The sequence below is a fragment of the Emydura macquarii genome, unplaced genomic scaffold (assembly GCF_026122565.2).
Source record: "Emydura macquarii macquarii isolate MOO-44397 ecotype Brisbane River unplaced genomic scaffold, CSIRO-AGI_Emac_v2 contig_2897, whole genome shotgun sequence".
In the NCBI taxonomy this organism is placed as follows: domain Eukaryota; kingdom Metazoa; phylum Chordata; order Testudines; family Chelidae; genus Emydura; species Emydura macquarii.
Genome location: NW_027133034.1, coordinates 46,926,146 through 46,953,301, shown reverse-complemented (window position 1 = coordinate 46,953,301; position 27,156 = coordinate 46,926,146). Strand labels below are relative to the sequence as shown.

General features: G+C 40.7%; 1 protein-coding gene across 4 annotated transcripts in view; it reads right to left on the bottom strand.

The window, feature by feature from the left end:
* TNPO1 (transportin 1) overlaps positions 1-27,156 on the bottom strand; it is a 127,059-nt gene that overhangs the window by 15,667 nt on the left and 84,236 nt on the right. For 2 of the 4 annotated variants that reach the window (XM_067569085.1, XM_067569086.1), the window contains exons 14-22: positions 18,894-19,065; positions 16,605-16,691; positions 15,804-15,911; positions 15,428-15,586; positions 15,229-15,316; positions 14,218-14,316; positions 13,918-14,013; positions 6,093-6,168; positions 5,138-5,237 (exon numbers count right to left, since the gene is read on the bottom strand). In XM_067569085.1, the coding sequence (XP_067425186.1) occupies positions 5,138-5,237; positions 6,093-6,168; positions 13,918-14,013; positions 14,218-14,316; positions 15,229-15,316; positions 15,428-15,586; positions 15,804-15,911; positions 16,605-16,691; positions 18,894-19,065 (985 nt within the window). Of the gene's footprint in view, positions 1-5,116; positions 5,238-6,092; positions 6,169-13,917; positions 14,014-14,217; positions 14,317-15,228; positions 15,317-15,427; positions 15,587-15,803; positions 15,912-16,604; positions 16,692-18,893; positions 19,066-27,156 lie in introns of those variants that run through there. The other 2 variants (XR_010923992.1, XM_067569087.1) reach the window with 2 other exon arrangements.

The following is a 27,156-nucleotide window of genomic DNA, read 5'->3' as shown; positions in this document are numbered from 1 at the left end:
AATCCAACCTACCCCCCAAAAATCCTGCATCCTGGGTTCATCTGCTCCGGTGGCTTATCCTCTGCCCAGCCATTAAACAACACTCCCTTTCACATGAAGTTAAAAACATACATCTGACATTTCAGGAACATAGGAAGACTACTATGTAAAGGTTAAATAAAGAAAACTCTTTCCTTTCCTTCTTTGCTTTTTTTCTTTCATCTCTTTTGAGGCTGTGTGTTAACTTGAGCCTTCAAAAATTACAATTAATGAAAGCACAATGGGGGCAGCTGGGATGCAAGTATTATGTAGAGAATAAGGCAGAAGTGGAGTGAAGTGAAGGAGCCAAAACACAACAGCTAGGCTGCTTAGTAAATTTCCATGTCAGGCATCAAATTCCAGATCAATGACTATAGTTATATGGGTAGATAACTACAGACTCCACTTCTAATCCATAGGGTAAATCAATGTTCGTATATATCAGACTAAAAGTGAAAAATATCCATTTTAAAAGTTTAACTATAAAATTTGCTTTCTCTTAGCTAGAAGTTATCTTCCAGCTGCTTGTAATAATGCTTTGGCTAAAATTTTTCAATCTGTTCTACAAAAATTGTAATGATATCCATGTAGTACGTGCAGTTTATCATGCATCTTTGGCTGCATCACCTGCACTCTGTCCACTAAAACTACTCAATTGAGGCTAACACTTCAAATCTCTGTGCACCTTTCAAACCATTACCTTAAGAGAGAGCTGTAATCTCTCAATGGAATGAGGAGCAGCATAGGAAACAGTCTTAAACCACTGACAGGTTTGTTTTAAGGAGCAGAATCTTGAAAATTATGTTGGCTAGTAATGGTGCATCATCCTGCTGGTAAATTGGAAGATGTCCCTCATGAAGAATATAAGAGTAAAATTTTTAAAAGTGCTGAAGTCCCATGTGAAAAAGACTCAGCACTGGTGCTCCTCTATGCACATTTTCATCAAGTCACTTATCACCATGGTATCTGGAGCACCTAGCAGATCCCACTGAAGTCAATGGAAGCTGTTGGGTGTTCAGCATGTTTGAAAGTCTGGCTAGTTCTTTAGGTGCTTATATATCAGGGGTGGCCAAACCATGTCTTTGGTGCATGCAGCTCTTTTACAGTTAAAATACAGTTCGCAACACACACACACACACACACACACACACACACACACACACACACACACACACACACACACCCCCCCCACTGTGGGGAGGAAGCTCAGGGATTCTGCCCTGAAGTGGGGTGGTGGGGCTAGGGGCTTCTACCCAGAGGGAAGGGGGGACTTGGGCTTCAGGCCCATAGGAGGTGCCTGCTGTGGTTCAGGATTTCAGCACTTTGGAAGGCTCCTGGTCAGCACTAGGGACTTCAACAGGAGTGGGGCTGAGGCCAGAAGGCGCCTCTCGCAGCGCTGGATTCCCAAGATCCCGTTCCCCACTGCAGGGCAGAAGCCCCAGCAGGCACCTCCCAACGGGCTGAAGCCCCGAGACCCTCCTTCCCACAGGACAGAAACCCTGAGCCCAGGCAGGTGCCTCCTGTGGAGCTGAAGCCCTGAGACTCCTCCCTCCTTGCAGGACAGAAGCCCTGAGCCCTCCCACTTCGCCGCAGGGCAGAAGCATTTAGCCTAGCTGTTGATGAATCCACAGATATACAAGATAAATGAAAACTAGCGATAATTGTTCACTGTGTTTCTGTGGATGTAATTGTGAAAGAAGAAATGTTTGCGTTAGTGACGCTATAAGAAATAACCTGTGGTGTTGATGTAAAGAATGTACTTGACAAAGCATTGACAAATGCCGAGGTACTGCTGGATAAACTTGTCAGTGTTGCAATGGATGGAGCACCTGCAATGGTGGGGGAAAAAAGTAGGCCTTATCAGATTCTTGAAAAGCTATTCCAGATTTCCAGTTTCTCCCTGCTCGTTGCATCGTCCACCATGAACATCTCACAGGCAGATACCTCAAGTACAAAAATGTTACAAAAAGGGTCCTAGAAATTGTCAATTTCATCTGGTCAAAAGGGAAGACTCAAACAGTTCAAAAATTTCATCTAAGAGCTGGATCTTGAAGACATACTTAATGTCTCTTTCTACTGTATTGTGAGATGGTTATCAATCAGAAATGTCTTATATAGGTTTGTGACCCTGTTGGAACCTATCAATGCCTTCCTTGAAGGAAAAGTTCTATCCACAACTAGAAGATGAGCAATGGATGCAAGATCTGATGTTTTACAAGGATATTATTCAGCATCTACAAACTCAGCTTGGCACTCCAAGTGACAGATAATTTTATTTCCGACCTTATTCAGAAAGCCTTCAGCTTCTAGAACAAGTTAAAGTTTCTGCAAGGAGGCATAGTGTCAAGAGACTTCATCCACTTTCCTTATCTCAAGAGAAGGGTAAATACATCCCCTGAAATTGAAGTAGAAGGTTACAAACTCAAGGAATACAGAGGTAAATTACAAGGACGGCTTGATGATTTTTGGGCCAGGTTTGAAAGCTTGCAGAAATTGAGATTCTGCTTCGTCTTTCTTGTAAATCCATTCATGGTTGAAATGATCAATAATAGCTGTCCGATTCCCAAAACCGTGGTTATGGAAACATCTACTGTGGAAATGGAACTATTGGAACTCCAGGAGGACCAGACTCTAAAGACGATGCATAAATCACAGTCTCCAATTGAGTTCTGGAAGCAAGCAGCAGGAACAAAGTATCCTCAACTCAAGAAGACTATATGCGACTCATTTCAATTTTCAGCACAACATAGTGCTGTGAATCGCTGTGCTCCATGATGAAGTTCGTAAAATCGAAACATCATACAGTCCTTACAAATCAACACCTGACCAAGCTCTTCCATGCCCCACCTTGACAACATATCAACTAGCTTTCCAAAGACTTCCGACCAGGATGGAGACCTATTATAAGACCTCTCACTCTAGCAGAAGTATTTAATTTGTGCCAGGGCTGAGCCACGGCACCTCTATGATTGGCAGTTCATAGCCCTGGCACCTCTGGACTTGCTGCATCAGTTAAGAATGTAAAAAAATTGCTTGAGCCATGGACCCTCTTTCATTACGAATTAAGCACGGTCTAGCAGTATTTAGCCAATATATAGTAAGTATGACATTAATATTTTTTAAAAATGCATGTGTAAAGGTTGTATATGTCTTGCGGCTCTTGAATTTTTGAAGTTTATTGTATGAGATTTGGAGGGTCAGTAAGTTTGGCCACTCTTGTTATATATCAACATTTTAGAATCACAATCTTTGTTTTTAGCCCTGGAAGATGACAAATTACGAGATTTAAAAGTCAAGCCAACATGCATTTTGAAGTGTTACTTCACAGGTTTCTGCAACATAACATCCCTCCCAACATGTAATCTGTATACTCTGATTTAGTACTTAGCCAATCTGGTTTTAGAGGCAGAGATTTTAAAATGCATCCATAACTTTTTTTTTTTTTAAACTCAAATGTTTCTAGAAGTGTTTTCTGTATAACGTGACACTAACTGAATGCATTATAGAGTCTGTTGGTACTGGTTTATGATGATCTGCGTAACTCATTCTTACTTCATCACTTGCAAGTTATAGTCATCGCAAATTTATGCCAGTGAAACCTTTATACTGCACTATAATGGTTATAAAACAACATGCTTTAAGTAACACAAAGCAATGCTTTCTATCAAAAGATCTGAAAAGACTTCACACACAAATTAAAACTCTCACAACACCCGCCTCTCCACTTCCGAGGCACGTATGGCAAACATTATCCTCATTTGATAAACAAGGGATCTAAGGCACAGAGATTAAGCAACTTGAACAAGGGTATACAAGCGATCTGTCAGAACCAGACAAAAATCCAGATCTGACTCACAGTCCTTTACTCTAACCAATACATTATGTGTCTTCTAAATAAAAGGAACACTAAAATAAGGCGGGATTAAAGAAAAACTGCAGAGTAATAATGCAAAGGCTATTCTAACCACTAAAAATTTTAAAAAATGAACCGTTAACAAAATGGAATTATTTTCAATCTGAAGTAGTAATTATAGCATAACCAGCAACATCAGTTGTTGAGATATTGAAACCATGACAAAATGTAGTAAAAACAATTTTAAAAAAGAATTAACTTTAATCATTGTAGTATACTTTTAAGATATGGCAGGTAGTGACAATCATTTATTGCAATACCTTGGTTAGAAACAGGTTATTACGCTCTTTGCGTGTGTAACAAAATAGGGAAGAACATCTGAAGTGACTACTGTAGATTCACGCAATATTATAAAATTAAGCATGCCTAACATATTTGTTTAAAGGGAATGTGCCCCCCCAAAGATGCCAAAGATGTGACACACCATGCAATTTATATTAACATTTAATTGGCGTCTGAAATCACTACTGCATATTAGACAAACTACATTTCAAATATCTTTTGCATACATATATTATTTTACAATTGCATTAATTAACAGTCATCCTTTTAGGTTTTGAAGCTGTTTTGAAAAGAAAATAATGATTGATTGAAATGACTAAACTGAATGAATGAAAGAAAGACTAATGGTTTTTATGTACACAGTACAGTTTCAGGATACACAGACTAACAATAAAACATGTTTTTGAATAGTTATATCGCCATTCGCTATTTTTCCAATTGTACAAAGAACATATTGGGTAAGTTTTCCATCTTATGAAATTAAAGGTATGGTTTGTACACACTCTGAAGTGAGATGCTGAGATTTATAAAGAAATTTTAAATGGACATGAAAACAGTATGTAAACTAAGATGTAATACAACCACTTTGTAAACATATTACTTTTTGGCAAGGAATGCGATAAAATATCTAAAATTAACTGTGTGTCTTCAGGATTGCTATTTCAATTACAGTAACCACAGGAGGGAAAAAACCAAACTGAGTCAGATCCTCAGCTGATGTAAATGGTTAAATCCTCTTGATATCAATGGAGTTACACCACTTTACACTAGCTATTGTTCTTTAAAAGTTACCACCAAATGCAGAAAGGAACCAGTATATGCTGAACTTCTTTTATAGCATTCACATTTTTTTAGCTGTTATTCCTACTCAATTTCAGAATAAGCTTGTCAGAACAAAAATCAAAGGCCTATGCAATATCTTACTTGGACTACTCCACTAGGGTTGACTGTGATCATGGTACAAATCCCACGGAAAGCCGAATCCTTTTCCTCATTATCCCTTATGTTCCGTAGAGAGGTACACCTATTAAATTGGAGAACCAGGCTGTTAGGCAACAGAATCAGTTTTTATTTAATTTAATTAACTAGTTGACAGTATTTGATGGTGTAAGAGTCACACAGATCTTTTTAGAATAGTTTTCAACACACATCAAATAAAGATTTCAGAGTCTCTTTTTCATGTGTAATTTATTTGCATTTAACTTCAGATGTTAGACATGATGACATCTACATTGTGCAGAATTTTGAATTTTAAATGTGGTTTATACCTAATGCTGTACCATGTAAAATTATGATTCCTAAAAAGTGTGACCTGTAATCCATTAAATACCATTAAAACGCTTATCCACAGTACTGGTAAGAGCTATCATTATTAGAAGCAGAACATAGAATATACTGCCACAGTTTGAAATATATCAGATACCACGTACGGAACAGTTATTTAACTTTTAATGAAGCAAGCAAACTATTTCATACATAAATCTATAAACATGTATTCCTTACAGCAATTCAAGTCTCAGACTGAATTTTTTAATGTAATGTAATGCATAGTTTAACTTTTACAGTATTTGCATGCATGCATATTATCATTCTGATGGATTTTAAAATGCTCTTTCATAATCAAGCTTATTAACACAGCAAGCATGTGACAATCTTATCCCATGCATCAATTAGTCGTTAGCCACAACATAAAATATACATGACGGTGCTCCTAAAAACTCACAAACCTGATAGGACAAGATTAGTCACATGGTTGGCAATGATTAAGGATTGTGATTTTGTAACCAACTGAAAAATATATCTAAAAGTGAGATAGGAGAAGAAAGAAAGAAAGAAAGTGAAGAAAAATGAATTAAAAAAAAGATTGAATAATACACACCAGGGTCTTATAAACTGCTGTAGCATGGGGGCCACCTCTTGAGGACAAACGTAACCAAGACGACCAATTGTTATTGCTAAGGTAACGCAATCACGGTTATACACCACCAAACGCCAACCAAGACATGAGCAAATGAGGGGGAAGGAGAAAAAATAAAGAAAAAACAACAAATAACTCAGAAACAGAAACCAACAGAATCTGTGTATGATAATAAACATAAGATTTCACTAGTGCTGTTTACTACCACCCCCTAAATAAGGGGCAGCAACATACATGGCATACTCTTGGGAATTAAAAAAAAAAAAAAAGGAATTAAATAGGTAATGAGAGAACACCAAAACACAATTTAAAATCCAAAAGCTATTTGAACAGAGATATTAACTTTGCCCTCTTCATATTTAGCTCTGCAATCTCATTACTTAGAAGTCAGTAATAAACTAGCTACTAATGTTCTTGGTAAAAAGGCACTAAACATTTTCAGTTTAAAATATCCACTGATTAGACCATAAGTAATTTAATAGTTTATTTGTTTTAAGCTTGCACTATTTGGATTTCAAAATTAAAGTTTGCATTAGATTACAACATTAAAATCAAACCCAGAGAATGTGGTTACTTCAAATATGCTCTTTCATCTACCTGAAAATACTAATATGCAAGCACTTTTCTTGCTGAAGACTTCATATATCCAATTTCCGCATGATTTTTAGCAACACAATTTATTCGAAATTCACTCACAGCACGTAAAGAGCTCATTAATATCTATATACTTTATCATAGTGAAATAGGCTCCTTAATCACATTGACTATTGAACACAACAGGATTTCTCCTGGAAGAATCTGACTTCTGGCACAAAGTTATTAGTCCAAAAAGAAGTTTAATCATTTATGTATCTCACTGAATAGATAACTTAGCTTATTGCCTTTATTATAAGGGGCAGACTGAAAGGTAAGGTGATCACATAAGAATGCCTTAATGGTGTTCACTCAACTCACAGATTAATCTTTCAGAAGAAGGGGGTGGGGGCGGGAATAATGTTTAAAAATTACTTGAAGCAAACTACATGAATAATACTAAAATCCAGCAGATTCATATGAAGCAGAGAAAGGAAACCTATGTTCAAGAGACATACTATGCAACACTCTAATTAAACAGGCATTTGTGAGCACTCCCATGAAACATGCAATAAAGCAGATGATGCTCTCTCCAGTCAAGTTTGGTGTAGGATAGGCTAGCTTTTTTAAATTAACTTTTTTTTAAATATAATTGGTCATATGACCACACTGGTCACATAATACTTCCATTTTCCATATCTGCAATATCCATGGCATGCAAAATTTTCAGCTAAATTAATTTTAAGTGCAGCCATGTATAGTATGTTTATATTACAAGGTTTTTTAAAGCCATATTTGAGAAACTCCAATCATCTTTCACATTGTAGAAGCCTAAACGAAGTATTTTTTGTGTAGGCTGAAGATTGTGCCACCTATCCACTTCCTATGCAATGATCTTTTTTTATTGAGGAGTGTATCTTAGTTATATTTTTCCAGGAGAAACAAAGTTAAACAAAATCGCAATACTACAATACAAAATAGGAAAATATAAATATTTTGGTGGCATCTTAGTTTACTATGCTAAATACAAAAACTATTTAAAATACATTGTAGTGATATCCTACAACAAACTTCTTGTAAGTACGCCACATTCAACATTTATTTGCAGTTACGTATCTACATTTAAGTCAACTATTAAAGAGTAAACAAAAATTCAGTTTGGATGCTTCTATAATATCTGCAACAATAATAGAAGCAATCACTTGAGCACTGGACACATCAATTATCACATCAATAAATGAGAAAACAGAATTCATTTGTCATTATTTGGCAGTCTTTCATATAGCTGCTTAAAAATGGTCTCTTAAATAAAAGCAGTATCTACAACATGCCAACCAGCTCTTTTTTCTTAAAGTTCACCTTCCACACTAATTTTGAGAACTACAGTTTTAACATTTAGTTTCACAAAATATTGGAGATGACATACACTGAAACTAAAACACTTTCAATTTCTCTCTTTTTAACCTCTCATGGTACAGTGCAGTCCTGTACTTGTGACATCAGTGTCAATGACATCAGCATCCATGACATCAGCTTGTGAGGTTTGTCTAAGAGAGGTTACTCACCCTGTGCAGTAAATAGTTCAAGATGTGTCCCTACGGATGCTCCACTTCAGGTGCACATGTACTTCAGGTGCCTTTGATAGATTTTCATTAGCAGTGGCCATTCGACCTGTGCATGCGCCGCTTACATCCGTATGCTCCACACCAAGGCTACATGAAGTTGTGCAGGCAAACAGCCCTCAGTTCCTTCACCACCACTGCATCTCAGAAGGAAACTCTGAACCAGAGGGGAAGGAGGGCAGATAGTAGAGAACCCACAAGAGGACAAATCTCGAAGAACTACAGTTACTGCACAGGGTGAGTAACCTCTTCATTCTTTTGAGTAGTGTCCCTGTGGGTGCTCCACTTCAGGAAAGTTTTCAGCAGTATCCCCATAAGGAGGACTGAGCTTGGAATATAGTCCAGCACAAAGGAACTGCATTGCTAACTGCATCAGATCTAGAGGTATCAACCAATGGGTAGTGCCTGGAGAAGTAACATACCAAAGATCATGTAGCAGCTCCATAGAGCTCAGATACTGAAACATTAAGTAGAGCCACATATGTAGGTTGTGACTTTGTTGAGCGAGCTGAAACACCAGCAGGAAGTGGAATGCTGTCAACACTGTAACAAGCTACAATACATCCCAAAATCCATTTTGATTATCTTTGGGTAGAAGCAGCAGAACCTTTAAATCTGTCTGTAAATAAAATGAAAAAACAGGCTAGATGATTTAGGACTAAATCATTTCATATCTAGCTGGAAAGCTAGCACCTTCCTGACATGTAGAGTATGGAAGGTGGTCTCCAGATTGGAATGATATGGTTTTGGAAAGAAAACTGGTAGATAAATGATCTGATTCAGAAGACGTCTGTAAGGAAACTCTGTCCTTATAGAATACTGTGAACGGAGGTTCTGCCATTAAAGCCTCAATCTCTCAGACTCTGCAGGCTGTTGGAATAGCCACTAAGAAGGTTATTTTCATGGACAAATGCAGCAACAAGCAGGTCACCATCAGTTCAAAAGGAGATTTCATGAGTTTTAAGAAGCAAATTAAGGTCCCAAACTGAGGTGGGGACTTTCAACGGGTGGGAAGATATTACCCAGAGCTTTCATGAACCTAATGGTTGTAAGGTGAGCCAACAGTGAAAACCCCTAAACAGTGGTATGAAATGTTAAGACAGCCAAAAAAAACATTGAGAGAACTAAATGATGGTCCCGTTTTCTTTAGTTGCAGCAGGTATTCCAGAGCAAGCCTGCATCAACCACACCAGGGCTATTAGGATAATGTTGGTCTTGACCTGTGATTTTGTTTACCATTTTGTAAATCAGAGGTGGTGGTGGTAACATAAAACAGCTTCTTCATCTAAGTGAGGGGGATGGCTTTCCCCAAGAAATTGTGACTTAACTCCCAATGCCTTTAAACAGAATAGATAGCATTTTTTGTTTGTAGCTGTGGCAATGAGGTCCACTTCTGGAAATCCCCAAGTCTGAAATATGCTGACAAGAACTAGGAATCCAACTCCTATTGATAGTCTTGGGAAAAATAGCTGCTCTGACATTTTGCCTGCCTGGGAAACACACTGCTGAAATTCTGACACGATGTTTTATGCACCAATTCCATAACCTTATTGCTTCAGCACAGAGTGAAGGGGATCTTACGCCTCCTTGCTGACTGATATCAAACGAGCAGGCCCCACTGTCAGTCATAACATTGATAGAGCCATGTCTGAGGAAAGGCAGAAAATGGAGGCAGGCATTTCTGTCCACTTTGAGCTCCAACAGGTTGATAAAGTGGGTAGATACTTGGGGTGATCATCTGCCCTGTACCGTTACAGCACTGAGACAAAGCATCCTAACAGATGTGTCCATGGTTAGGGTTACCATTGGCATCAGTTGGAGGCAGGGGACATCCATCCCTACATTGTGATGAACCGTCCACTAGTGTAAGCAGTGTTTCATCTGTTGAGGAACGGACAGCTGTTTGTCTAGACTGAAGAGGGATGGAGAAAATAAAATGGATGGTGTAGCCTTATATTACTTTCAGCACCCATGCCAATTCCAGTTTGTCCAAGATGACATGAGATACAGGAATACTATGATTGCCTCACAAAGCAAGCAGGCAGCCACTGCTCCCTTGTTTGTTGGAAATAGGAGTCAGTCCCCAAATGGGGGGAGATGGGCAAATTATTGCATCTGACAGGTTAAAGACAAGGGATGGTCCAAATCCTCAACCATCCCCCTCAAAACTGATGCTTTAATGAGTTTGCTGTGAACTTGTGCTGGGTAGGTTAGAGGATCTTTTGATCTGGAATCTACATCTTTCTCCAGGTGGTTCCATTGGTCTCAAAAGCAGAGAATTGCATCTGATGGGATGTTTGAGCCATTTGCCATCTACTTAAATTTTCTTTTGTTCACAGGAGTGTAGCTGCCTAATGAATGTAGTGTGGCTCTGGCACCTTTAAAAGTATGCAACAACTCTTCGGTTCTCTCCATAAACTTCAGACCATCAAACAGAAGATCCTCTACCATGTGCTGGACTTCTGTGGGGGAAACCACAGCGCTGTAGCTAGGATGCTCTGCACATCACCATTGCTATGGAGACTGAACAGACTCTGATATCTGAAGCATCAAGAGCTGCCTAAAGTTGTGTCATGATCCATAATTTTCCCTCAGCAATGGTAGGCTGAAATTGTTCCCTTTAGCATGAATAAAGGAGTCAAATTTTGCATAATTTGTAAAGTTGCATTTGGGCATCAGCACCTGATATTTCACAGTGCAGAGCTGCAGGGTTCCTGATCGGTAATTTTTTCTTCCCAGAAGGTCCAGGTGCTTCTGGTCTGTCATACAAGGTGGATTTATACTGGTGCTGTATGCCCCATTCATTCGCCATCTCAATCATCAGAAAGTGGATGGAGGATGAGAAACTAGGAACTTAAGAGTCCTTGGTGGGAACAATACTTTTTAAATCTTACATGTGGGTGTTACTGTAGCTGAAGTTTGCCAATGGTTTTTGCAGGTTCCAGCAGAGCCTTGTTGATGGGAAGGGCAACTCTGGATGGTGTCGCAGAATGAAGAATATCCAACAGCTTTTGTTGGGATTCTTTGACTTCCTCAAGAGGTAACTGTAGGGAGTCTGCCACTGTTTAATGAGATCTTGAAACTGCTGAAAATCATTACCCATAGAGGGAGGAGACAGCATTAACACCTCATCCGATGAAGATGACGAGATGGCAGCCTCTCAGGTAGATTCTTTATCCATCCTTCTCTTGATCTTCAAACATTTCCTCCTGTTGCTGGGGGGGGAGATGCTTAAGTCTCCCTATCATCCCGATGGGAAAGGCTCTGGAGACCCACGAGCAATAAAATGCCCAGGGATCCCAATACAGCCATTGAGGACCATGGTATCCAGGGTTGCTCCCATCACAAGTGATGAGGTCCCTGGATATTTTCCCTGTCTCTTTGATTAAGGGGGTTTGTATATGGGTGAATGCCCAACAGAGACTGATAATACTGAATGGAGGTCTCCATCATAGTCCTCTTCTTCCTCTAATGGGAGACCTCTAACTGAAAAGAGAGGTGATGGGACTGGGGATCTATAAAAGGTTAAAAGGGATGACTTCAGTATTGACAGATGCTCGGTACCTGCCAGCAACAGAGATGCTGGTTCAACAGTCACCAATAAGTCCTTCAGCTACCTAAAGTCTTCTGGTACTGAGTGAGGTTGTAGTACCGACAGACCAACACACTTGTCCCTGCAGGAAGGTAACAATGATTTTGAGGTTTTTGTAGGCAGTGCTGAGTAGATGGAGGTTGTCTTACATGGTACCAAATAGTTTGATAAGTGAACTGGGAGCACCAATCTTCTGTGTTTGCTCTGACCATCTCCACTACACAGTACTGGTGCCTTCTCAGAGCCATGTCTACTCATAAAGCTACAGGATTTTCCCACTTTGCTGGTACCAGAGGAGCCTTTTGGCTTTACAGTACCAAACAAGGCTGCTGACCTTGTCGGAGAGAGACCTTTTTGAGGTGGGTACCTTAAGAGGGGAATTAAGCTCCTCTTCTTAGGATCTTTAGAGGAGGTTTCCAAAGCTTTTCACTTTGTAGGAGCATTGTGCTGATGTCAAAGAGGTGCTAGAGACCCTGGGGACTGATATACAGAGGGACTCTCCTGACCTGGCTCTGAAGCCAGGTGAAGGGAGCGCTCCATTATTAACAGTAGCAGCTTGATTTCCCAGTTCTTCCATGTCCTGTGGCTAAACAGGAGTTACACTTCTGTGCGTTGTGTGACTGTGAATGCACTTAAGAGTGTCCATCACTGACTGAGGTAGTCTATTCTACACATGAAGCAATGTAAACCTTTGTGAACAGACACATCCCTCCACAGGGAGGATTTCCCCAAAGGAAATAAAACAATCTTTCAATAACCAGCAATTAACTATTTACTTCTACTACTACTAACTGACAAACTAAGCTAAATAAACTAAGTACAACAAACTCAGCAAGTAGCTGAGGCACACAAAACGCAGACATGCTAAGCTCAGCTTCAGGCAAAGGTGGTTGAGAAGAAACTAAAGGTGATTCACCTGCACAGCCTGACATAGCCTCGGGTGCACGGCACGAAGGTAGCAGCAGCATATGTGCAGACCGAACAGAGACTGCTAGTGAAAATCTCAGATCAAAGGCATGTGAGGCACATGCAGGGACACTACTTGAAGAACTATGATTTCCTCACAAAAGGAAAATGAGTAACAGGAAAAAATTGAGAGTATGTTTAATTACTAAGAAAAGAAAAAGTAGATGTACTAAAAAGAAAGTGATTAAATCATAATTAATTAAGCTTTTCTAGAGTATGGAAGGTGCTCTTTATACCAGAACATGCGCTCTAAAAATGCAAAAGAAACAAGCCTCAGGAATGCAGGTTTAAGACGACACTTGCTGGCAGTTCTCAATATAAAGGCCACTGTCACTGGCCAGAATATAAACTGTACATGCCATCATTGGAGTAGTTTTCATAATTTTTAATTAAAAAATTAGGCACTGTAAACTACATTATACACTTTTTTTTTTTACACTTCAATTTGATTGTAGTAATGTTACCACTATGGATCTAGATTTTTTTTAAGTGCAATTACTACACCAAACTGATTTCTCTAATATTCGGTGTATTGGGGTTTTTTTTGTTGTTAATTCCAAATCTTCATTTTCCTCTGCTGTTTTCATATATGCCAATTATGTTTTCAAGATTTTGAAAGTTAAAATATATATATGCATGAATCTACATATAATATGTATTTAAACCTATGTAAAAGAGAACTTCCAATTCTTTAAGTGTGTTCCTGCATACATTTGTCAGATTTAGCACATAAAATCAAAAAGAAAGTAATCCAGGTATAACAACGCTATTAATTTTATAAAATGGCTTTAAAAAGCAACAATCTTAAGAACCTAAACACATGACAGATGATTCACTGCGGCACTGAGACTTGTAAAAACTTCTGCAAAACAGAGCTGCTTTTGCTTATAAAAGCCGGAAATATATCAGTTCTGGTGTGGTTTCCCTAAGCAGTTTGTAAAGGCTGGAGTTTTTTTGTTTTTGTTTTTTTTTCCGCTTTAATAGAGACAACAGCATAACTTCCTTCACCACAAACATTTCAGTTATAGGGTACCTGTGTTCTCTAACAACGTCTTTGGTGTGTTGGGTCTGTTAATGATTTCTACAAGCTGGTGCAACACCATAGGAATATAAGGCTGCATCTCAATACCTAAAAGAGCCAAAAAACAAAAATTCATAAGAAAATGACTATTAAAATAATCAATTTAAATAGATCCTTTTGTGTATAACACTTTAGACTAACATTATAAGAGTCAAAATTTTCATTTGCCGTTATTTAACTGAACAAAGACATACATCTTTACAATGTAAAATGTTTAACTAAACATGCATTCTCAAAAAAATCAATTCTTACCCATCTGAATGGAGATTTCTCCAATTGCCCACGTAGCATTGTTGCACACAGAAATGAACTCCGGGTTTAGGTTGGTTCCCAAAATTGGCATAAAATCAGCTAGAAAGAACAACATTTTAAAATTGACAATGTGCAGTAAAGTTGTTTTACTCCACAACTAGAAGTTCAGTGAACACAATTTTTCATAACCTAAGAATATTGAAATGAATGGAATGCCTCATACAGGACAGACAAGAGTTAGGAGCAACAATTTTGCAACTAATTCCTTAAATAAGTGTGTCATAAAGGCATACTTCATATTGAGATGATAAACATCTGACAAGATGTTTGCATTGGAAACAATTATTCCTAAAACAAACAGTGTAGATTGTAATTCTGGGATACAATTTTATCAGCTTTTCCATTTTCAGCAGAAAGTAACTACGTTAGTTACAAAACAATCTGAATATGCCAGATCAAAGCTACACAGGTGGCTGAAAATAGTATAAAAATCTGTGTGGAGAAATTCACTCATGAACAGTTTTAAATTTAATTTAAGAAAAAAGCAAAACGCAGAGTTTTTATAAAGTGTAGTCTAAACAATGTATGACCACACATTGTTGCTAGTACAGAGTGGTGAAAACTGAACTTTGCACCAGCTGGCCCAGTGCACTTAATTCACTTAGAGAATGGTTGTTACTGCCATCTATCTCCCCAGGTTTCTGCTGTGAGATGGCAGCTTTAAAGTCTGTTATCAGGCCTCTGTAGGAGCCTTGGAAGCAACTGTTACCTATGCGATACTCTGAACCAGGGTATTTCCTCCTACCCTTAACAGCACCCACTCCCTAGTGAGAGGCAATGACTATGGGGATAGCTGTCTGTTAATTGATACTACCCATCTCCCCCGCAACAGGGAGGCCTTCCACCATCAGGAAAATCAATCTGGTTGATGATGAATAGACCATCTTTTCCTTCAGTTATCAGAATGTGAAATAAGTTAATGATATAATGCATATATAAAAAGAAACATACCTATGCAAGGCTTAACATGCTGAAAACATGCCTTTGTCAGGTCACCTAACAAGGCAAAAGAACTCTGTCGTACCTCAGGCATTTTATCCTACAAACCAAAAAAACCCAAAAAAAGAAAAAGGTAGAAGAAAAGTCAATTAGCATTAGGTTTATTTAAAAAAAAAATCAGGATTAAAAAAAAAAAAAAAAGTCTTCTCACCTGCATGCATTGGTACATTAGTGTCAAGATATTACTGCGAGCCACTAGCTGTTCAATGTTGCCTCCAAGTCCTTCAGCTAAGCCGCTGAGTAAATCAAGAGCCACAATCATGAAGTCTTTATCTGGTGCCTCGTATTGGTCTGGCTGAGCATTGTGCAACTGTAATAAAACACTGGTTAAAAACACCAACCTTCAATATAAACAGATTGAGTTCTCTCATGCTATGCATGCAAATCAAGGATTGGTTGTTTTTTGTAATGTCGGCCAGATGTTGTTTGATGGATATGTTATAAATCCCAGTATAATACACAAGCAATGGCATACTCAATCCATCAACTGTATTCTACAAATCCTGGGAACAATAGTAGAAAAATACCATGGCTTGTGCAAGCGTCTTCTGTACCAGGTTTACACAACGCTGATACACAGGTTCACAGTATGGAAGGAAGCCAGATTGCAAGGCAGTGGCAACCGAAGACAGGCACTGGAATACAAAAGTAACGCACATGTGATAATGAAAATTTACACTTTTTTCTTTCACTAGACCCTACTTAAACATAGAGAAGAGAAAAATTAAACCATTTTGGCTACACACTATTTCAGACAATTGTATAACATGCTACTGCTATGGAAAACTTGGGTTTAGGAGTGGGCTAATAATTTTCATGCCACAGATTTTGAAGGGGAATGTTCAGTTTACAGACGATGGCTGACCGTGCCCCCCTGGGAGCAAAGTTATGGGAATAAAAGAAAAAGATCATCAGTAAAAAAAATTCTACAGGGGAAATACACGCCAGCGAAACGAACCTAAAACTTTTTATCTGGAAGGAGATATTCCTAAATGGTTATATCTTTAAATGACAGAAAGGGGATGATTATCTCTTTCCAGCCAAAATGAAAGAGTGATGCAGAAATGGCTTTTTCCATAATGAAGATTTTTACCACTATGTCTAATCTCCACAGTCATAGCCCCAACCTGGTCTTTTCAGTAGAAAGGATCATTCTTATAAGAGCTACACTAATTAATGCACAATTATAATTCAGGTCCTTAAAAGATTCCCACAATAAGATCCAGACTACTTTATATTAAACACATTTATAAATACAAAACAGACTTAGTAGAAAAGAGATTGTACAGGTTGCCCAACTTCACTCCAAAATACTTTGTAACATTTACCTCTAACAAAGGGAAGAGATCTTTATCCTCATCCTTCAGCATATTCCATTTCTGGATTAGTGGAGGCATTAGCATCTGAATATATTCCTATTTATAGTGAGGAAAAATATGGTTGATTAACTGCTAAAATACTGAATTTCAAAAATACCCAAGTTTTCTACCTCAGAAGTCTGGAACACATGACCACTTCAAGCATCTCAAATTTACTTTTACCAAAAAAGGTCCTTATGACATATCAATGATGTAGCAGTTTCAATTGTAAACAACTGTCTCTCCTGCATGACTATAAAGTTTCATAATGAATTCACAGTCTGATATTTCTCAGATTACATTTTAGGAAACAATGTATTAACAAAGCTGGTCTTTTCATTACTATATATTAGGTGCCAATAGATACACCATGAGTGACAACTTTGCTCACTAGGCCGTTTCAGTGAGAGATCCATTTATGAGATTCCGTTTTCCCATGTTATAGTTTAACCCCTATAGAGACTTCTACAGGTCATCTATTCCCTACACCATACACACATACCATGTGTGACTCAAACCAGCCAAGTGATCACAATTAAAAGTGTATTGTTTACACACCGGAAAATTTTTGTATTGTAAAGCTATAATACTCCCAGTATAAATTTTTTTTCTTAATCTGATTTTCTGAACTTTAAAAACAAAGTGAAATCCTGACTCTCCTGAAATCAGAGAATTTTGCAATTGACTTCAGTGGGGCCAGAATTTTACTCATATACTCTAAAAATGCATTGCCCCTACTATCAATCAATGATGTTCAGATAGTATCTATATCCACTACTTTAGTTCTAATTTTTAATCTGTAAAACAGATTAATCTACACTTATTTCTTTAGATAGCGATGTGTTTACACATTATAAATGCATAAATTATAGATGCATCCGACAAAGTGGGTTTCTGCCCATGAAAGCTTATGCCCAAATAAATTTGTTAGTCTTTAAGGTGCCGCAGAACTCCCGCTGTTTTACACATTATAAAGTCTTCCATGGTCAACACTAAAGGGCCCCTTCTATTCTAGCTCCTAGTTAACCTCTCTTTAGGGATTAAAATCCTAGGGTTAAGGCAAATTATTGGAAATTTTCAGCTTCAAGGATGAGTTTAGGAAATTTTCCAGGAAAACTTGGCAAGTTATTTCACTTTTAGGACTGGACTGTGAAAAATTAAGGTAAAATGCTGGACTTTGTGGGCAGTATTTAAAAATTTAAATTCTCACGGATTTAGACAACCAGAAAACTTAACGTATTTGAAAATACTTGTTGTAAAACTGAAGTTGTAATAATATGCACCAGGAAAGCAGATTTATCAGAACAATGGGGCATTAGGATTAGGTTCATACTCTAGAATGTATCTTGGAGCAGGATGGAGGAAAACATTTCAAGATATCCTTTATTTCTCTACCTATTTGATTCTATACATGCTTGCTGAAGCCAGTGAAAATACTACAAACCTTGAAGAGAAATGAGGGGGAAAAATACAAGAGAAACCCCCATGTCCAGTTCTTCCCCACACACAAAATATGACTAAACAGCTAACTGGCTGGTGTTGAAAAGTTTAAGAATCTCCTGCCTTTTGAAGCATTTACATTCACAACTTGTACATAGCTAATAGTTTTTAAAGGAGTTGAGAGAAAGACTTGTCTTAAGTGCTCATTAAGAAAATTTTAGCTTAGGAAAAATATTCTACAGCAGAATTTGCTAACAAAGGTTCTACAGTCCTAGTATGTGTGTGTCTGTAGGACAAGCAGCCTCAGGTTTTGGCATGGTATTGAGTGATGTTTTTTAAAATGCAGGCTAGGCACAATGCTGAATATGGTTTAATAGTTTAGGGTTCTCATTAAAGGTCCCATCCCACTCAAAAGATGTACAGTGGGAGTTACAGTTGTGTAGGGATGAGATTATTTATTTTTAAACAGAAACAAAGGACTCAAATAGGAAAATAAGAGTAGAAGATCTTGTTCCAAGGTTTAAAAAAATTCAGTATCACAGACCTAACGTTTACTAATGCTATATACTAACTGCATTAAATGTGTTCTTTTTTGAAAGATTCTACAGGTATGACTACATTTAAAACAGGAAATATCAGTATTCTCAGTAATCCAAGTGCATCCTTGAGGCAGTGTAAAAGAAAGGCTGGGGTGTTTTTTATTATGCAGATTTTAATAGAGATTTCATTTAAAATCTTACACACTGTACTGCAGTAGGCTATTTTTATGTTACTGTTTCACTAGGTCAGTGGTTTATACACAATATAAATGATACTTACTGGTTTGTTTAGATGATGTCCTACTGAATCTGCTAAAGTTCCTATGGCATCATAAAGAATGAGAAGATTCTTATGCTGGTATTTACTAAACGCGAAGACCAGAGTGTCAAGTATATAAGCAAGGTAAGGAACGAGCTCTGTACAAGCCTCCTCTTCTAGAGTAGCAAAGGCACTAAGGAGCAAAACAAGTCAGTTTAAGTCAATTATAATTAAGAAGGTGACATTTCTATTAGAGTCTACACTTATAACTGGGGATGTGATTTCCCACTCAAGACGACTCACACATGCTGTTCAATGAGAGCTACCATACTAAAAACGGAATGCAGCCGCAGCACTGCAAGTAACCCATGTACATCGCATCTGTGACGGGCACACATTTGGGCAGATAACTCCTCCCACTGCCACAGCTACACTTTATTTTTAGCACACTAGCTCAACGGCAGCTAGCGTGTGTATGTCTCAGTGAGCTGGGAATCACACCCCCACTCAAAGTGCATACATACCCTTAGATAAACAGTTTGCCCCTTTAAAATTAATCTGAAACGTGTTTCTAAAACGGCACTGATATCCAGACAACCAAATCTTTTACTAAAAGTTTAAGGGAACCTAATTCCAACATTTCTGGTGAACATAAAATTCAACAGAAACATTTTCTTAAAGCCTACCACACACGTGGGGAAAACCAGAAATATTATTGTAAATTTAGGTACAACGGGTTAACTGAAGAAGCAGAAACTCTGACAAAAGCTGTTCATCAGCTCAGATATACATAAAAACATAAAATGAGTTCAGATATATAATATAAATATTATTTCTACTACCACAGCACCTAGAGGCCTCAAGTCCATTGTGCCTGACAACATCTAAACATAATGAAGAAGCAGTCCCTGCCCTCAAGAGCTCACAATCTAAGATAAAGACAAAATGGATACAAAAAACAGATGTGGAGAGCAGAAGTGGCAAAAGTCAAGTGACGAAGCAGTAGAGGGGACAGATTTTTTTCCAATATTGGAAAAAATAGAGCAGTTTTGCATAGACACACACTATTTGCCGTTAGGCCCCAAGAGAATCAATTAATAATCCCTAAACATGTAGGGAACTGGTCCTAGGGATGGAAAAAATGGTTATTAATCTTCCATAACTTTTGCTCTTTGAGATGCTTGCTCACATCCATTCTATGTTAGGTGTGTGTGCACACATGTGCATGGCTGTCAGATTTTTTGCCTTAGTGGTATTCATAAGGTCAGTTCCAGAGCCCTCTGGAGCCTCGCACTCATGCCACAATATATGGGGTACCGACAGCCTTGCACCCAGTCAGTTCCTTCTTGCCATCAATTCAGATGGCAGGGAAAAAGGGCGGGTCATGGAATGGACATGAGCCTCACATCTCAAAGAACCACCATTACAGAAGGTTAGTAACTGTTTTTCTTCGAGTGCTTGCTCATGGATGTGCCACTTACAATACCGCTCAACTGAAGCTGGCATAATCCCGGGCCTGCCGGGTGACAGTGTAATGGGATGTGAAAGTATGAACTGAAGACCATGTAGCAGCTCTGCAGAGGTCTTGGATTGGCACCTGCGCCAGGAAGGCTACTGATGAGGCTTGCACTCTAGTTTTGTGAACTGTTACAATTGTTGTCAGAGGCACTTTTGCTTATTCATTACAGAACTTGATGCAGGCAGTTATCCAAGAGATCCTCTGGGAGGAGACCAGCAGACCTTTCATCCTTTTTGCCACTGTGACGAAGACCTGTGTCAGCCTTCGGAAGGGTTTAGTCCTTTTAATGAAGAAGGGCAAAGACACAGGCAGGAATATATCCTAGTTATTGTGTAATTGTGACACCACCATTGGTAAGAAGGCTGGGTGGGGTCACAGGTGGACTGTGTCTTTATAAAACACTGTGTAAGGCGGTTCCTAGGTGAGAGCTCTGATCTCAAAACCCCTTTGTGCTGAGGTGATTGCCACCACGCAGGAAACCTTCCAAGAAAGGAGCAGCAGAGAGCAGGATGCTAAAGACTAGATTCAGGTCCTAGGGAGGAACAGGATCTCTGACTTGTGTGTAAAGTCTCCCCAGGCCTTTTAAGAACCTGATCGTCATGTCATGGGAAAAAACATCTCCCTAGGACCAAAGGATGGAAGCCAAATAGTCGGCAGGTGAACCTTGAGTGATGAGAGAGCTAACCCTGATGCTTGAGATGTAAAGGGTAATCCATTATGGACCACATTGAGGTTTGGTGAGGAGAAAGGTTCCAGTCCAAGGCCCAACAGGAAACTTCTATTTGGCCAGGTATGTTGCTCTGGTAGAAGGCTTTCTGCTGTCCATAAGAACCTGCTGAACTTGTGCTGAGCAAGCCTGATCCTCTGCATTCAGTCAGGTCAGATATGCTAGGTCTGGATGCAACAGACGACCGTGGTCCCGGGACAGAAGGTCTGGCCAATGTGGCAGCACCAGCGGGGTTGCTGTTGAGAGTTCCAGCAGGGTGCCGAATCAGTGCTGTTATGGCCAAGCTGGGGCAACCATCATCACTTTTGTCTTATCTTGCTTGATCTTCAACAGGACCCTGTGGACCAGTGGTACCAGAAGGAAGTGTACAGCAACGTCTGTGCCCAGGAGAGTAAGAAGGCATCGGATAGAGAGCCCCTGGCGATCCCACGGATGAAGCAGAACGGGTAGCACTTTCTGTCTGGATGCGAACAGATCCACTTGTGGAGTTCCCCACCTTTGGAAAAATCATGCTGGCAACCTCTGGATGTAGTGACCACTCGTGACGAGATGAAGAGGACCTGATGAAGATGTCCACTAGTACATTCCTGCCGCCCAGGAGACATGAAGCTACAATGAGGATGGCGTTCTGCATGCAGAACTTCCATAAGCAGATAGCCTGTTATCACAGGATGATGACCAAGCACCGTCTTGCTTATTGATTTAAAACACTGCAGCGGTATTGTCTGTCATAATTTGGACTATAGTGCTAGCCGGGTAGGAAAGAAACACCTGATAAGCCAGATGTACCGTCCTGAACACCCTGACATTTATGTGGAGGGAGCAACCTTCTTGCATCCAGAGTCCCTATGTGTTGAAGTCATTGAAGCGGGCTCCCAACCCGAGCCCCGAAGCATTGGAGACCAGCATTACTGAGGGGGAAAGGCCTGAAAAGGGCACTCCCTGTAACACAGAGTAAAGGTTTGTCAACCAAATTAGGGATGGCCGGATGTGCAGTGGTACTGTGACCACAAGGTCCAGACTCTGCCTGCTGGGAGTGTAGACTAACCCTAGCCACAACTTTAGGAGTCGGAGACAGATGAGCATGCCGGACCAAGTACCTGCATGCTGACATACATCCCAGGAGTCTGAAGCATGATTGAGCGGTCATGACCAGGTGAGATTGTATGTTTAATGACACCCAACATGACTTGGAACTGAGGCTCCGGAAGGAAGGCCCAGGACAGATTTTGACAGGTGGCTCTCACGAGACTGAGGCTGTGTTGGACCTGAGATTGCGATTTGTCCTGGATGAACCAGTCATCAAGGTATGGGTAAATTTGCATCCCTTGATGCCACAGGTAAGCGCCCACTACTGCCATACATTTTGTGAAGCCTCTTGGGGTGGAAGAAAGGCCAAAGGCAGCGCCATGAACTGGTAGTGTAGTTAGCCCACCACAAGCCAGTGACCTTCTGTGACCTCAGAAAACGGAAATATGCGTCCTTTAAGTTGAGAGTGGCGTACCAATCCCCTAGATCCAGAGAAGAGATGATGGAAGCTAGGGAGACCATGCAGAACTTCAACTTCTTGAGATATCTGTTGAGGCAATACGGATCCAGGATGGGTCTGAGGCCCCTTTTGGCCTTCAATATAAGAAAGTATCAGGAATAAAACACTTTCCCCCTCATGTCTTGAGGAGCTTTCTCCACAGCCCCTTCCCATAGCAGAGTTTTCACCTCCTGAATGAGAAATTGCTCATGAGAAGAGTCCCTGAAGACGGACAAGGAAAACTGAAGAAAACTGCAAAGTATAGCCATCTGATATAGTGTTGAGGACCCAACGGTCTGATGTCATCTCAGCCATGTGGAAAGGAAGGGGAACAGTTGATTCAAAAATAAACTGGGGAATTGATCCTGAGGCCAAACTGAGGTGTCATCCTCAGGCACACCTCAAAACGCATGCCATGGACCACCCTGATGGCACGCAGGCCCCGACTGCATGGCAGAGAAAGCAGCAGGATGGAGGCACTTAAAACCTTTATCTCTGACCCTTCTCTTATAGGTTCCTAGACGCAGCTGACCTGAATATCTAGGCGGCAGCTGTGGCGGCCAGAACTGTCTCCTGCAATGTATACAGGCCAAGGGATCATGAAGTGACCCTGAAGTCAAGCCGAGAAAGCCTGGTATCAGTCTGCTCTAAAAATAGGGTGTTCCCATCAAATGGGGGTCCTGTATAGACTGCTGCACCTCATGAGACAATCCCGAGGATTGCAGCCATGAGCACCACCACATGGGTACCACCAAACCATTGACCTGGCCATGGAATCGGCAACTTCCTATGCTGTTTGGTGAGAGGCTCTAGGTACCATTTTGCCCTCCTCCAAGATGGAGGCGAACTCCTGCCTGGTGTCCTGTGGCAGAGTCCTTGAATTTGGCTACAGAGTCCCAAATGTTTTAACTGTATCTCCCCTGCAATGTCTGCTGCTTGGAGATTCTAATTTGAAGACTGGAGGAAAGATTTATTCTACAGCCAAACAAGTTCAGCTTCTTAGTGTCCTCATTCTTAGACACTGAATTTGCCTGACCCTGCCTGTCCCGCTGGTTCACCACAACCAGCGCCAGGGATCTGGGGGGTGCATGGGAGAACAGGTATTCGTATCCCCTGGCTGGAATGTAATATATGTCTTTTCAGCCCTTTTGGCTATTGGCAGTAAGAAGGATGGAGTCTGCCATAGGGCTTTGACAACTTTCAGCACACCTTTGTGCAAGGGTAATGCAAGTCTAGCCGATGCTGTAGCCACCAGGATGTAAAAGAGGCCATCGGTAGGCTCCGTGAGCTTCTCAGCCTGCAAGCCCAGGTTGGACACAATCCTTTTAAGGAGTTTTTGGTGGGTCCGAGAATCATTGGTGGTATTGGGGGAGCCGGGCTGGCCACGGTCTCATCTGGGGATGAGGACAATGATAGTAACACCAAGGGAGGGAATGGGATGTCCTCTTCTTCAAGGGGATCTGTCTCTACCCCCGGGTCCCGCAGTTCAGTGCTGGTTTCAGATCCTGAGTCCATGTCTCACACCAGGCCTATCTGTGCCACAGATCATTTTTTGGATGCAACTACGAAAGACTGGAGCAAGTAGGGTCCTGGTGCCACAGGGATCCCCCAAGGTTTCCAATATGGCCACTAGACAGATCATTGTCTTTGAGGCCAGGCGCCCGCTGCCAGGCTGGCACCAAACAGTGGTACACCCACCAACCTGTGTTTTTTAGGACAGTGACTAGGCTCTCTCCCCCACTCCAAGGAGGACAGTTCCCCCTTGCGGACCAAGGTGGAGCCAATGGGTGGCTCCTGCTATAGGCTGCAGTACGGAATCGGGGAGATGGTGACTGGTAACAGGATTCCCGAGCGGTGTAGCACTGGAGAGATGTGGTGCTGAGATGGCGGTGTGCAACTAAGTGACGGGCCATGTGGTGCTGGAGATCAGTACCGGGGGTCTGGTAGACATCACCATGCTACTAGTGACCAGTGCCGCGAGGGCAATTACCAGTACCGGGGAGACTAAAATCGGCGATATGTAGCCAGTGAGTCTCTCCTCTGGGTCGGAGAGTGAAGCGTGGTGCCAGGGACCAATGTCAAGACGGCAGAGACCTTCACCATGGCACTGAAGATCTTGGCCAAAGTGTCGTGTCCAGTGCTAACAAGGGAATGGCACCCATCAACTGGCCCCTGCAGTAGCCCCATGGTGAGTTTATCCCTGGAGACAGTTGCCTTTACCAGCTGTGCCTTTACCAGCTCTGGTGCTAAGGATAAGGCCAGCGGAGTGAGAGGCACTGGAAGGGCCATCACCGTTAGGCGGATGGGTCCCCGTCTGCTCCCAGAAGTTGGGGGTGGCTCCCACAGAGGGCTTTCCACCCTGGTAGAAGCTGGCTCTATCTACTCCAGGGCAAGTGATTGGCCTGAGGTGGGTCCTTTGCCCAACTCCCTTCTTATCCCTCTTTGGCGCCAGGGAATGGCCTTGATTGTGCTGTTTCTTTTGCCATTTCTTTGGCACTAGTGCAGGCAAACAGCACTGAGAAGGGCTCCATGCTGGCGAGGCGCTCCATACAGATGCTTAAGTGCTCGGCACTGAGTCCAAGCAGGAGGGTTCTGAGGCCAGTCTGCAGATCTAAGGCCTCCATTAACAGGGCTTTCAGGCAAATGTCCTGGTCTTTCTTGACTGAAATCACTGCAAATCTTTCACTTATCCCTCACGTGTTTCCCCCTAAATTCTTTAAGCAACAGTCATGAGGGTCATTAAGTGGGAAGGGCAAAGAGAAGACTGTTTGAAGCCTGGAAATCAGGGCATGCCCCGTCGCTGGGCGAATATCCCCGATAGGACCACTATCTCAAACAAACCAACCAACCAGCAATAACTAGCAATGAAAGACCCACTAGCCACTTACGAATGCAAGAGAGAAAGCTGTTCCGCAACCATCACAGGTGGAAAGAAAATGTGGAAAAAAAGAACTGAAGGGGCGCAGGGCCAGCAATGCCTCATATACCACAACATGAGCACAGAGCTCCAGAGGGCACCAGAGATAGCCTTACGGTTACCACTAAAGCAAAATTCTCCCAACAGCCATGCACGAAGGCCCACACACACCTATTATGGAATTGACGTGAGCAAGCACTCGAAGAAGAACCTATCATTCCATTGGCACATTTAGGGGAAAAAGAACATGTATGACTAGACAGCACAAAGATTTTATTGGTCTAGATTAGGTCCACAAGTGTAGGTAAATATACTAAAGTCTGTCCTGGGTGCTAAAAAATTGCTGCCCTTAGAAAAAGTGATCATGCCCCTCCCCTACCACTCCCAGCTATAGAATGACCATTTTCCCACATAGCAATGGAACTATAGGACACTGTGGGTGGGTAGTGATTTTATTATCTGGTACCCATAGACATTCCTCCTAATAGGCATAAAAAGCCAGCCGGTTATAACTGTACAGGTACAACTACGCCTCAGGCAGAGAATATCCAAGAAGTTTCTCACTGGCATGGAGACAAGTTTTATGTTTGCATTTTTGCAGAAATTACACAGATCTGAGAAGAGACACTATTTTATCACAATGGCACTTTTTCAGTATGGTAGCTGCTCCAGGCCTGGAAATCCTGTCTACTGCACAGGGAATAAAATTTTCTGCAATGCTGGGTCTTTTACTTTTGTGCAATTTGTAAAGATAGCAAATAATATGCCTGAAAGGCACTCACATTGACACTACCAATTTGGATAACCAAATCTTGTTGATTTCCCAAGGCTTCACATTTTTCTCAACCTCACTCTCAGAATTATCTTTCAAAGGCTGTTTGATTTCTAAATGCTGCAGCAACTTTGAAAGCCTCATACTCTTTGCAGCCAGTACTTCAGAATATACTTCACACAATGGCATTGGGTCAATCTATGTAAAACCATCCTGTTTTATATTTTTTCTTCAAAGCCATCACTGGGACAGCATGCCACTGTTTATTTCATAAAATAATCCAACTTTCCCAATTATTCCTTTATCAGTGCCCATGATCCTCAGTGATTACAGCCACCAGAGTTCTAATTAACTGTACAGTTTGTCATTGCCAGTGTGGGTTACTTGCACCATACAGTGTGTTTGTATGTTGAGAACATGTGAAGAGAACATTCTGATGTCAGCAGGTTCCTGCTTATTTTGTAAAGGATGCCCAGTAGGAGGGCAGTGAAATGATTTTAGGTAACCCACAGATCAGATTGGCTGAATAGGTGGGTTGGTTTTGAGAGAGAAACAAAAAGGAAAAATGTTTAATAAGTATTGTACTTATAAATATTTTACTATAGTACACTGTATCTGTTAATATCTGTCTATTTTGTATGGATAGTAGACTCTTTTGCACAAGGATAAGTCTATTCAATTTTGTATAGAGCCTAGCATGATAGGCCTCTGAATTCCGATTAGGGGCTTTAGGCATTAGGAGAATACAAATACAATTGAAATAGTAAATCTAAGCACACAGAGGTATGGGTTTAATACTGTTTTAGTAAAAGAGGCTCTCA